Source organism: Sturnira hondurensis, unplaced genomic scaffold (assembly GCF_014824575.4).
Source record: "Sturnira hondurensis isolate 20B ecotype Veracruz unplaced genomic scaffold, ASM1482457v3 Scaffold0024805, whole genome shotgun sequence".
Taxonomy (NCBI): domain Eukaryota; kingdom Metazoa; phylum Chordata; class Mammalia; order Chiroptera; family Phyllostomidae; genus Sturnira; species Sturnira hondurensis.
In genome coordinates, this window is record NW_028097436.1 from 5,256,421 (window position 1) to 5,269,014 (window position 12,594).

The 12,594-nt window shown below is 39.2% G+C and overlaps 1 protein-coding gene across 2 annotated transcripts in view; it reads right to left on the reverse strand.

Annotated features, from left to right (window-relative positions):
* The window catches only part of DIAPH3 (diaphanous related formin 3), a 475,029-nt gene that overhangs the window by 409,256 nt on the left and 53,179 nt on the right, over positions 1-12,594 (reverse strand). For both annotated transcript variants that reach the window (XM_037038667.1, XM_037038668.1), the window contains one exon: positions 6,550-6,654. In XM_037038667.1, the coding sequence (XP_036894562.1) occupies positions 6,550-6,654 (105 nt within the window). The remainder of the gene's footprint in view (positions 1-6,549; positions 6,655-12,594) is intronic.

Genomic DNA, 12,594 nt, shown 5'->3' on the forward strand with positions numbered 1-12,594 from the left:
CCTGGAATCGCCTAGCAGGGTGTCCAACCTTTTGGCGTCCCAGGGCCACACTGGAAGAAGAGTTGTCTTGGGCCACATGTTAAGTACATTGCAACGCACAATCACAAAAAATGTCTCATAATGTTTTAAGTAAATTTACAATTTCGTCCTGGGCCGCATTCATGGCCATCCTGAGCCATGGGCTGGACACCTCTGAGTCTCAGAGCTTTACGAAATACTGATACTTGGGTCCCATCTGCAGGAACACTGACTTAACTGTTAAATAGTAGGGTATAGACAGTGTGATTTTTAAAGTTGTCCAGATGATTCTAAAAGATACCAAGGTTGACAGCCATGGTTCCTAATTATTTTTCCCCTCATTTCATCAATTAACTTCCCCTTGTTCACTGAAAGGCAACTAAAGATACATAGCACTTCTCTCAACTTTCCACTTTTTCCTTCACAACTGTTTCTTCTCTCAGAAAGTTCACTCGACATGGATAGTTTCTCATCATTTTCCTCCCCATCATAACCACGTCTCTTCCCTCAAAGAGGCACTTTCAAAGTTTTCACTAATTTTGTGGTTATCACACAGGGTAAATGTAATTACATTCATAAAAATTTAACAAGTGAGCATGGGAATAGCACAATATCTTAGACCAAGAAACAACTCAAATAACCAAGAGGGGAAAAAAATCTCAGATGACATCTAATGTCACAATCAGTAAAAGCACTACTGACCATGTCCAGCTCTAAAATTATAGTATTTTTTACTAGTAATAACAATGCTTCTATATCTGGTAAGTCTTTTTTAAAGAAAAGGTATCTTAAATAACTATAAGTTTTTTAGAAGACCAAAAATACACAGCTCTAATTTACACCTAACATAATTTCTTCCTATAAAAAAAGGAGAAAAGCCCGGCTGGTGTGGCTCAGTGGCTTGAGCGTGGGCCTGCCAACAAAAGCAGAGCTAGACTGGTTCCCAGTCAGGGCACAGGCCTGGGGTGCAGGCCAGGACCCCAGGGGGGGTGCACTAGAAGCAACCACACATTAATGTTTCGCTCCCTCTCTTTCTCCTTCCCTTCCCCTCTATCTAAAAATAAATAAATAAAATCTTCAAAAAAAAAGAATTCTGGTAACATAAGTCATCTTTCATTATTTAAAAAAAAGAGAGAGAAAGAAATTTTTAAAAAGGTAGCTGTTTTGTTCATTACCACCTCCTGCCTAAACAAAAACCCACCTCAGTAATGGCAGAGACCAGCAAACGCTGCTGCGACTGCCCAGAAACTGCTCCTGAGAAAGCGGATGCATTTCAGCAGCTGGAAGATAATTTTAATTGTACATAAACAAAACCTGTCCTTTATAGGCACAAATGGAAATTAAAGTGCCAAATAGATTATTAGGAAATACTCTTCACAAGAAATTGGTTCATTGCCCTAAGGCTCTGAAATTCAATCCTGGTCAGCAAGCAAGACCTGGAGATAAACAGGCAAAGTATCTTAAGTAAGGGCGTTGTTGATTAATACGTGTCTTATACCAAGTACCAGCCACAAATTTTCACTAAGCTTTTATGTTAGAAGGGTGCTTTGATCAAATCCCTAACCCGATATGGAAGCCAAAATAGTATCCACATTAACTTTAACTAGCAAAAACAAGTAAAACTGTCTGGTTCTTCTACGTTTTATAGCATGATTAAAATATAAACAGCGATGAAAAGTGAAAGAAAAATTTTTTTAAAACTTGGTTTACCTGTATCTGACAATGATTTCCAAAATTAAAATATAAAACTGAACTCTAAAGGTCCTGGCCAGGTACCTCAGTTTGTCAGAGAATCTGAGGAGATAGGGCAAGGTTGTAGGTTCAATCCTGGGTCAGGGCACTTACAAGAAATCAACAATGAATGCAACAATAAGTAGAAAAACAAATCAATCTTTCTCTTTCTCTCTCTCACACACATACCTTTCCTCTCTCTACAATCAATAAATATTTTTTTTATTTTAAACTGAACTCTAAAAAGAATAGACACTGAAAGGTAATGAGCATATCCCTACTAGTAGAACAATATTAGCAAATCAATACTAAAACAAATGAACACTAGATTTTCTATCTAGAGAAGATATATACAAATCTACTTCCTTCCCTGGGAAAAGACATCAAAAAGAAAAAAATAAACATAAATAGGGGATAAAGGATGACACCCGGTGGGAAGGGAGGAGCAGGAAGCCAATGAGAGCGTTTGATTCGAAGCTAGAACAGAGGAACTAGAAGTATAGATTTAAAAAGAAATTTCTGAATTTTACCCAACTCTAATGGTACAATCATTAAAAAAAATAATTATGTGCTGACTGGTAGCAGCAGTCCAGTTATAATCTGTAAAGAAATAAACACTCTGATGGTCTCATCATCTTGTATGCAAAAAGTGGAAAAAAAAAAAAGATGACTCCAAAAGCAATGATGAGCAAATGCTTATCTCCACTGAATAGTTCTCAAAGACATACTAAATGTCTCGAAGACATTGAAAACTGTATAGCATAAACAAAATTTCCCTAAAAACTCTTAATTTCTCTCTCTCCCTGAAACTCCACCTCCCCACACAGAACCAGATATCCTTCTGGTTCTCCTGACCTCTCCCAAACCCTGCCTCCCTGCCTGCCCCCTTCACCCCTGCTCATCCCGAGCCTCAGCGATTTGCTTTCACCTTCAGGGATATGTTTTGGCTTTTCAGGACTACTTCAGTGTGGTATTGCCACAGGTTACCCTGAAAAAGCCTAAACGTGGAGCAACAAATAGAAAAATCTTCTGACAGAAAAAAAAGGGAAAAGTAAAGTGAATGTTTTATTTTTACTAATCATTTGTGACAAGGGGTGGGAAGTTAACCCATTCTTTAATGGTGTATGAACGAATCCATGGCTTTCTGTGAATCCTGTTGTGAGAGACATTCACATTATCCACTCATAATATATCCTGAGCCAGCTCACCCTAAATACAACTCAAGTACCCACAAGGAAATGAACATCAACATGAACACTGGTACCACAGACACACGATATGATGAATCGAAACCAAAAAGAAAAGAAACTCTTCCTTCCAGTTTAGTGTTCGAGTGAAGGGAGAGACTCTGTGAGGACACAGCTCCTAAGCTGGCTTGTCCACACCAAGGGCAAGAGTCTTGACTACGAAAATGTCATGTAACGGTGTCTGTAAAAATGCTTTAGGAATTTTCAGGGTAGAAAAGGATTCAAAATATTAAACCACAATACAGAACTATTCTCAGATTGAGCATAATTAGATACATTTATGCAATAGATCTATATATATTAAATTCTAGCTCCCTTCCATTTAGAAAATAGGAAAAATTAGTAGGCTACTGTGGCTTAAGATATTCTTTGTTCTGTTCCAGAATTTTCTTACATTGTTCGGGAACTGTAAATTTACTTCTACTTGGACTATCATATCACATTCCGATTTCAAGGTCCTTACCACCAATTGCAGAGTAGTTTTACCCTCTAGCAAATAATCAGACAAAAGTAAAATATGTATCATTCTTTTTGAAAGACGTTTTCTCCAATAGACTTGCTGCTAAACATCTGAGACAAGTCACTTACTAAGAATGGGCCTCTAGACCATGTAGTACCTACCCCTCTCAGGTACGCTTGAGTATACAGGGTGAGAGGAGGATCTTATAAGAAGCTCCTTTGGATGGAAAGAGTAATTTCCAGAGTGAATCAGTGATGGAGAGAGATCCTGCATAGGCAAAAGTGTATCTAGATGGCATATCGGGATGCCCACAGCCGCAAAGCATAGAACCCAGCTTAAAGCAGCTTAAAGCAAAACATGTATCTTATGCAATGGAACCGCCTGGAGGCAGGACTGCATCGGACCAGAGCAGCAGCTCTAAGACGTCTCAGGCAATCCACACCCTCTCTATTCAGCGGTGGAAACTCTGCCTTTCCTGCTCTGGATCCTTCTATGAGGAAGGGAAACCTCTCTCAGAAGCCCCGAGCAGCCCTGCCCATCAGATCGTAATGGCCAAAATCAGGTCACATGTCCGTGCCCTAGGAGGTTAGAAACCTGTGAATCTGGCACTTGCCACCTCTACACATAATACTGGCTTAATAAAATTTTAAAAATCCTACCTAACTGAAGAAATTCAGTTTTACACTTTTGCTACCTAACCTGAAACTTACTAAGGTCTTCAAAATAACCTAATTTGATTGATTTTCCCCCCTCTTCTAAAAACCAAGCTAATTTACTTTAGTGTTACTTTGAGAGTTAAATGAACATTTCTAAAGCATTTTCAAAGCACTGGCTAGCCATCAGCACTATTTTCTAAAAAATACTAATGCTTACCCCAAAAGGAGAATCTCAAAGCAAGTTCTAAGGCTGAAAGGATAACAAAAGTATAACTGACACACACACTCCCCACATCTTCTCTAAAACAACCTATCTGTGAATTTGGGTTGGTTTCTCAGGGTAACTTTGTGAGTACTCGTTAACCTAAACATACTGACATGACAAAGTCCGCATCCTAGAGTTAATAAAATGTGTTTCCACTTCCAAAGCGAAGAGAGATGACTGGTCAGCTTGCACTTGCTCCAGTGCTACACGCCGGCCGAATTACTCCGAACCCTCTGAGGAAAAGCCTTGACCCTCCACACGCCAATTAAACGAGTCCAGGCTTTAATCAGACTTTAGATAACTAATCTATTTCAATCCTGATAATCTAATTAACTAATTCTGGTAAATAAATTCCAACCGAAGTACAAAATGATTAGGGGATTAGAGTTTTAAATCAGTGAATGTAAACTGAAATAGATCCACTATAATGAAGTTTAAAACGGCTTGTTCTCCTACTCAAAAGTCTGTTTATTACCTGAAATTCAAGAACTAAAGTGCAAGGTTTTTTAAACCAGTTCCAATACAGTATCTCTTATAATTACGTCATGTAAGGGCACGCTTGTTGGGTTTCAGCTTCCCAAGTCAGAGTACTCTTCCCTGACTACTCTGTGTCAAACGGTTACACCCTCTCCGCTCCCTTGCTCTTTTTTTCACCCAGGTCACCTATTACACGTGTTTCTGCGTTGTCCTAGGTTGCTCTCGAGACCTGATAGATTATCCTGGTGCTCCATCTCCGAGGCCTAAAACAGTGTCTGACGTGTAGACACTAAATGTGATGGGTGAACAAAGGAATGTCTTAGAAATGTGGAATCACTAATTGTAAAATTGTATTTTCACTGATGTACATTTACTTCTATTTTTAATTATGGTGTAATCATTTCAATGGCACAAACAATCAACAAATCACAAAAATGAAAACAAAAAGCAACTGCCACCGCCACCACTGCTACCACAGAGGCGGCCACCAGTTATAAAATCCGTTACGTTTTAACCTCGGAATAAGCAATTTAATTCTAATAACAAGCCTATGTGGGTATTAGCTCTATCTTATGGATGAGGAAACTGAGGGTCAGGGAGGTACAGTAAAATGCTCAAGATCAAATAGAGGTAAATAAATTGATCTAAAGCTTAAGAGCTCTGCCTTCTAATGCTAACTTGTGATGTCCAAGTATCATTAAGGTACAAAGGCAAGTTGTATCACGCTAGTAAGTACAGCGCCCATCTACATAAAGAGCTGAAATCTTAGTGCTCAATGATTTCTACAACTGAACAGCAGGCTGCCAAAACAAGAAACATGCTTAAAAATTAAACATCACTTGAGTCTTCTTCCAAAATAAATATCACAGAGTCACTGACTGGTCTATCAGATAAATGGAGTTAAAGTATAAATAACTTATATTCATTTAATCTGGGCTTAGGTTAAAGTATCCTGTGAATATGATGGTATATTAAGTTATTTTTCCCTAATCCAATTCTAGCTTAAATTCAGCCAAAATCATTTGTATGGCCTCTCTACTGATCGCCTCCTCATTAGCTTCCATTTTATATTTTTCATCTAATCTATTTATTTACAATTTCTATATGACTGGTCAAGCTCATTTGTCGGTCCATGAAGTAAATGTAATTGATTCTGGGTGCCAGGCATGGTTTCTCAGACATTTAGTCATTACTTCAGCCCGCGTATTTCAAGTTTCCCTAGGAAACTGACAACCATGTAGAGGCTCAATGCTCCTTCCAATGTCCACATTTATAATCAGTTACAAGATAATTTTATCGATACAAAAACTCACAAGCATCCTGATTTAGGCAGTTGGAGGAAAATCAGTCTCACTCTTCTATAATACAAATACTATCCCAATTTACAAGTGACATCGAAATCAATAACCACATTAATTTGCTAACAAAAAAAGTTATCTTAGAGTAAATAAACCAACTAATCACAGTGTTTCTTAGCAATGTGAGTGGCTAAAATACAAAAGCAGCTTAAAGTTACAAGATGAGAAATATTTTTAAATTAAACAAACGCACAGTTGGTGTGCCTATTTTTTAATTACACACTCGGAAGCCCTCTGACTCGTGGCGCCCACAGACTTAAGCACTTCATCAGACATGTGCATTGTTTCCCATACCACATGTTTCAGCAGCATTTCTCCACTCAACACTACTACTTACTGCCTTGGAAGCAGTATTGATGTACTGCATCACCATTTCTTTTTTGATACTGAAGTCCTTTTCCCGCAATGGTGCCTTCTTATCTTCATTTAAATTCATATCTTCCTGGAAAATACAATTAAAAAGCCTCATTTTAGAATCTAAGTAGAGCAGTCACCCTACATCCACTATGAACGGAAAATCAATAATTTGTGACTACAGCAGCATTAATTGTTTTGGAATGATTTGCATGTAGTTCTGCCTGGAGGAGAGAGAGGAAAAGAGCTGAGGTACAGAGAAGAGAGGATTCTAGATCATCTTCACAGGTAAAACACTTCCTGAGACAGCTTTTTAAATTCCTGGCAGGCTGGCAAAATTACATCTGCATCACTATAGATAATTAGGCAGTTGGAGATACCTGCCTTTCATAAAGCTATTAAGATTCACAATTTGAAAATATGGGTGTATATATAAGTATATATTTTACCAACACTGTACCTGAAGCTATCTTGCACTGTTTTAAAAGCAATGCTCCATGTATCATAAAAATTAAAAGGTAAATAAAGCCAACCACTTTCCAGATTCTGATAGCTACAAGCAGCTATTATCAAATACCTAGTATTGACCCCTCCAAAAGGTGAAGCAGTCTACAGTTTTAATTGTCTCTTCTTCATACCACCTAAAATACTCATTAACTTTTTAACCGTATTCAATGTCCTAAATTATAGAAAAATTGCACTTATAAAAAGAGATACCACCTAAAACTCTAACATTGATCAAACACCATTCAAAACAAGGGTTTAAGTGACCCGGACATTGCTTTAGGCCTAATCCTCACTAAAAATACAAGTCAAGTACATCCACATAAATATAAGACTTGTCACCAGGATCTACCAGTTAAGCTGCTTGAGTCAGAAGCTGTTCTGCCAAAGGAAAGACAGCCTCAGACAGGCAGAGTGGCAGAAGGAGAAGGACAGCCAAAGTGGCTTTCCTCCCAATGAGTAGCCCCGAGTGGTTTCTGAGTACACAGAGTAAAACCTGAATGAAGAGAAACGCCACATCCACTCAGAAATGAGACCATCAAATTCAGAACTTTGGATCGCCTCTGGAGCCCAGCAAGTTAAACTTCTTCCAAGTTTTATAAGGGGGCTACAATTCATCGGACACTGCAGTTTATTGCTTTAGCTGATTCAGATTTTGGCTATCAAACCGTTGAAGCACTTAAAAGTCGAAATTCCCTTCATTACACCTTGATATAAATATTTGAGGTCTTATAAGCTGTTCCATTTGACACTCCAACAAAAGATAGTAATTAGTAATGTCTCTCCTGGCTGTTCTGGTTAGTGATATCCTATCATGTGAATAATGGTTTGTTTTGTTTCATTATTTTTTTCTGCTAACCCAGTGATTTGCATAGGCCTTAACGCCATTTCAGAAGCACTTTGAATACACCGGGGGGCACTGCGGTCGCCAGTGTGACTGAGGGGCTGCTGCCAAGGTTTGCGGGAACCGCGTGCCAGACTTTCCACAGCAAGTGGGATCGTCCTACAGTCGACAGAAAAAAAGGGGGAAAAACCTTTCCTGTCTCTGAGGTGTACATACCTTAAAAAACAGAGAGAATCATAATTATCTAAGCCTAAACTCTAATTCAATGGAATGAGATGTAAAATAGAGTTCATATGTAAATTGCTGCATATTAAATATTATTGTATGGTTTTAATTATACATGGGATTTTCCGACAATCCAACTACTACTCTGTAACTTAGTTACACTGCTTTTATTTAAGGGGGTTGGGTTTTGGTTTTCTTTTGTTTGTTTGTTTAGTTGTACCAACAGGTGCACTCAATTTCTGAAATTTAGTATCGCAGGACAATACTGTCTTTGACATTTGAGTCACCAGAACAGCACACCTATATCAACCTACACTGCAGCTGTTGTGCTCATGGGACCATGAGGCAGAGTCACAAATGTGACTGTGCTGTGCCTTCTTGAGTTGTCATAGCCAATTGCTTATACTGAAATACATATTGCTTTATTATATAAGTATGGTGAGGCACTGTAATGATTTTTATAAGTTACAAGTGTAAATAGTTTATATTATCTATGAGGATTTTCACAGGGAAAAAAGTAATGGGGAAGTTAGGGAATGTTTATTATAAAAGGAAGGGGACATAAGAACATAAATGATGTGTTTAAAATTATTCACTATTTTTTTATATTTCTTTCTGTCTGATGACCAAATATGACCCAGCCTCCATAGCCAGTAAGTTAAATAGATGCAGAATACTAAAAAGCAGAAAACCCATTAGTTGTGGTTAAAGTCAAAATAAAATTTCAAGATAGACAGATGAAAGATACAAAGACTACTGTTTTCTTTCTGGAAAGGCATCTTCAAGATGACATGAGCTTATACAAAAAAAGCAGTACATTTAGAAGTAAGGACCAGACAGACCCACAGCTCCCCCAACCTCTTTCCTCTGGCTTGTCTGACCTCTCTTGTCTAAATACAGTACTCACCTTCACAACAAAGGTGTGATGACAGTCCCTGTTTAAAAACAGAGAGGAAACAGAAGAAATGATACTACAAAGAAGTTTGCAATCAACTACATAACAACACAAACCTCTCAAGAGCATGTATGAGGTATGTGAGTTCATCCAAGACACAGTTATTCTCTGCATGTCCAGGAGAAAATGGCACTGGAAAGTATAAGAAAAATTCAGCCCTTTGCAAAAAGAAAAAGAAATATGGGAACAGAAAAAAAAAGTGTACGTGTATAAATGAATGAATGAATGAATGAGTAAAGGGTGCAGTGCCCTTAGAATAGATTTTTAACCTCTGTCTACACAGGGGTAAAAGAAGAAAACCCTGTGATTCATTGGCACTGAACTTTTGGAGGTCACAAACTCCTTAGGAAATGTACTGAAAGCTTTTTTTCTAGAAAATGCACACCCACGTTTTCTATTGCAATTCCAGAGGAGTAAAGCTAAGCATCTTCTAAAGCTACCCCAGAAATTAGAGTTGGGGGCATCAAGGGAAGCCAAACATCTTCCTGTAATAACCACCTGCCTTAAGGGAAAATCTTCAACATGAGAGTCTGAATAATGCATAATCTAAGCTCCATATATTACAGAACAGAAAAGATAGACTCGGAGAAATGAAATAGCTTTTTTCCTTCTTATTGTTGTTCAAGTAAATGGCTTTTCACAGCTAGCTGGTTTTTAGAAACTCCAGAACTGGAGCCCAGATCCCACGTCTGGTACAGTGTCCAGGTAATCACAACGGGTATCCTGTGGCCGAGTCATCAATTTTCACACTCCTGAAGTTTGCTTCTGCTCAAAGTGATCATATCATATCTCCACTGTCTTCGGTCAGGCTTCCTAGAGGCAGCCTCACAACAGGGATTGGAGTGCATGAGGTTAATAGAGGGAGGGGACGCTTTCAGAATGATGGGTGAAGGAAGCAAGGTAAGACAGGAAAAGGAGACATTGGAAAACATGGCCTCGGGTGGATTCTCACTTCAGCCCAAACTGCCCCACAGTCAGTACCTCCTGAAAGGAAACCCCCAAATCAGCCATAGTTCTCTGAGGCCAAATCTCTAAATAAGGGGCAGCTGTCGATCACTAGGACCCTCACTCATCCACTGGGGTAGGCATGCACCACCCTGGTGAAGGGGTCTTGGTGGGCACCCACAGTATCCACACCACCACTTGAAAATAACTTACTTTATATTATAATAAAGCTTCTTTCTAAGCAGAACACAGAAACCTAAACAAGCTTATAAACCATCATGTGTTAACCAATTCTTCCTGAGACACCTACTGCATACACTGCACAGGTACAAAACGACACTGAAGCTGCAGATTCTAAAGCAGCTCGGAAGCGGCAGCTTCAGCCATTGTATAGCAATATACGGATATGAGTACACAATTCATTAAATGTCTATCAAGAAAATACTGGGCAGAAAATACATAGAACACCTAACTACAACCATGCTAACTACATAGGGCCTGAAGAGCAATTTGAATAAGGTCAATATTTAAGTAGTCTTTAAACAGAAAAAAAACCTATCAGTTGGCTATTTAACTGAATATTGTCTCATTCAAAAACACTATTCAAGCAGTCATCAAATCAAAACTTTAGCTTCTGTCTGTCTGATGAGTAGTTTTTTTGTTGTTACAATTCTGCTAAAACCTTAGCAACATAGATTGTGAGCTAACCCTTTTCTTTTTATTGAATTTATTAAGGTAGCATGGTTTAATAAAATTACATAGATTTCAGGTATACAATTATATGAGACATCATCTATATACTGTACTGTGTGCACAGCACCCCAAATCAAGTCTCCCTCCATCATTTGTCCCCCTTCACTCCCTCCCACCTCCCCCCACCCCCTTTCCCTCTGGTGATCACCATACTGTTATCTGCGTCTATGAGTTGTATGTGTTTTATATTTTTGCTTAATCCCTTCATCTTTTTCACCCAGCCCCACGACCTCCTACCCCTCTGACAGCTGTCAGTCTGCTCTCTGTATCTATGAGCCTGTTTTTAACTTGTTAGTTTATTTTGTTCACTAGATTTCACATACACATGAAATCGTAGTACTTGGTCTTTCTTTGATTGGCTTAGTCCATCTAGCATAATACTCTCCAGGTCCATCCATGCTGTCACAAAAGGTAAGTTACTCTTCTTTTTTATAGCCAAGTGGAATGCCATTGTGTAACTTTACCACAGCTTTTTCATCCACATATCTACTGATAGGCACTTGGGCCATTTCCAAGTCATGGTTATTGTAAATAATGCTACAATGAGCATGGGGTGCATATATTCTTTCGAATTAGTGTCCCGGGTTTCTTTGATGTACTCCCGGAAGTGGAACCACTGGGCTGTAAGGCAGATCCACTTCTAATTTTTTCAGGTAAGTCCACACTGCGTTCCACACTGGCTGCACCAGTCTAAAGGAATTTCTATCGGTGCAGATAAGCTGACGCAGTGACACTGCCAATTCTAAATAATATGTTTAATTTTTATTCTCACAATTATCAGTCCTTTAGTCCTAATATCTGTTTTGTCCTTATCTCTGCCATTGTTTGAGACACAAGGTTCGGGCCCAGTCCAGGGTATTCAGCCCTGCTTCGACATTTGAAAGGTCTGAGGAGTCGGCTTCCAAGGCAGCTCCTCTGGGATAACAGTTACGGCACCCTTTTAAAGTGGCTCTGTTTATATTATTTTTGCATATATATGTTTATCAAGTCATTGCACTGAATGCCTTAAGCCTACACAATGTTTTATATCTACTATATCTCAAATAAAGCAGAAAAATAAAAAGAAAATGATGAGCTCAGTGTCTGGTCTGTTCAAGTTGAGCATATTTAGAGAGATTGATTACAACTGTTCTGGTGTAGCAGCCACAGCAAGGTGTCAAAGCAGGAGACAATCTACAACATGAAAGGGCTCTGAGCCCTCTGGAGGAGTGTGCAGGGAAAGACACGGTGGTCAGAGCAACACTCAGGGCAAATAAAAGGACAAATAGAAGAGAAAACTGGTAAGAACTTTCCAGAAAGGAGGAAAATCAGGAAAGGGAAAGAGGTGTCATGGTGCCCAAAGGGGGGAAAGCAAAGAGGAGGGAACAGTCAGCAGTGTTAGATGCTGCAAAGAGGATCTAATCATCAGAAAGCCACATAGAATTAGAGGAGTAAATATCTGGAAGAAAACAACTGCAAAAATTAAAAGCTCCAGTTAAAAAGAGCCAGAGTAAACCGCTCTTTGTAGACAACAGATTCTGAAGGTCCAAAGGACAGGAGCTGGGGCAAGGGAGGCACTAGCTTTCTTCAGACAAGATGTGGACCCCATAGAGGAAGCAGGCCTGGGCCAGTTAGAGGTGCTGCACCCAAAAGGTGACCCCAGCAGAGGAATGGGGTCATGAACACTGGGAACGAAGACCAGACAGAGGAGATGTCACCAGTGACAAGGGAACTGCAGGTGAGACTAAGGAGGGGAGGATGAAAGGTGGCCACAGAAATACCACAGGAGCAAGGAGTCGGCCCATGTAATCTCCTACACTTCC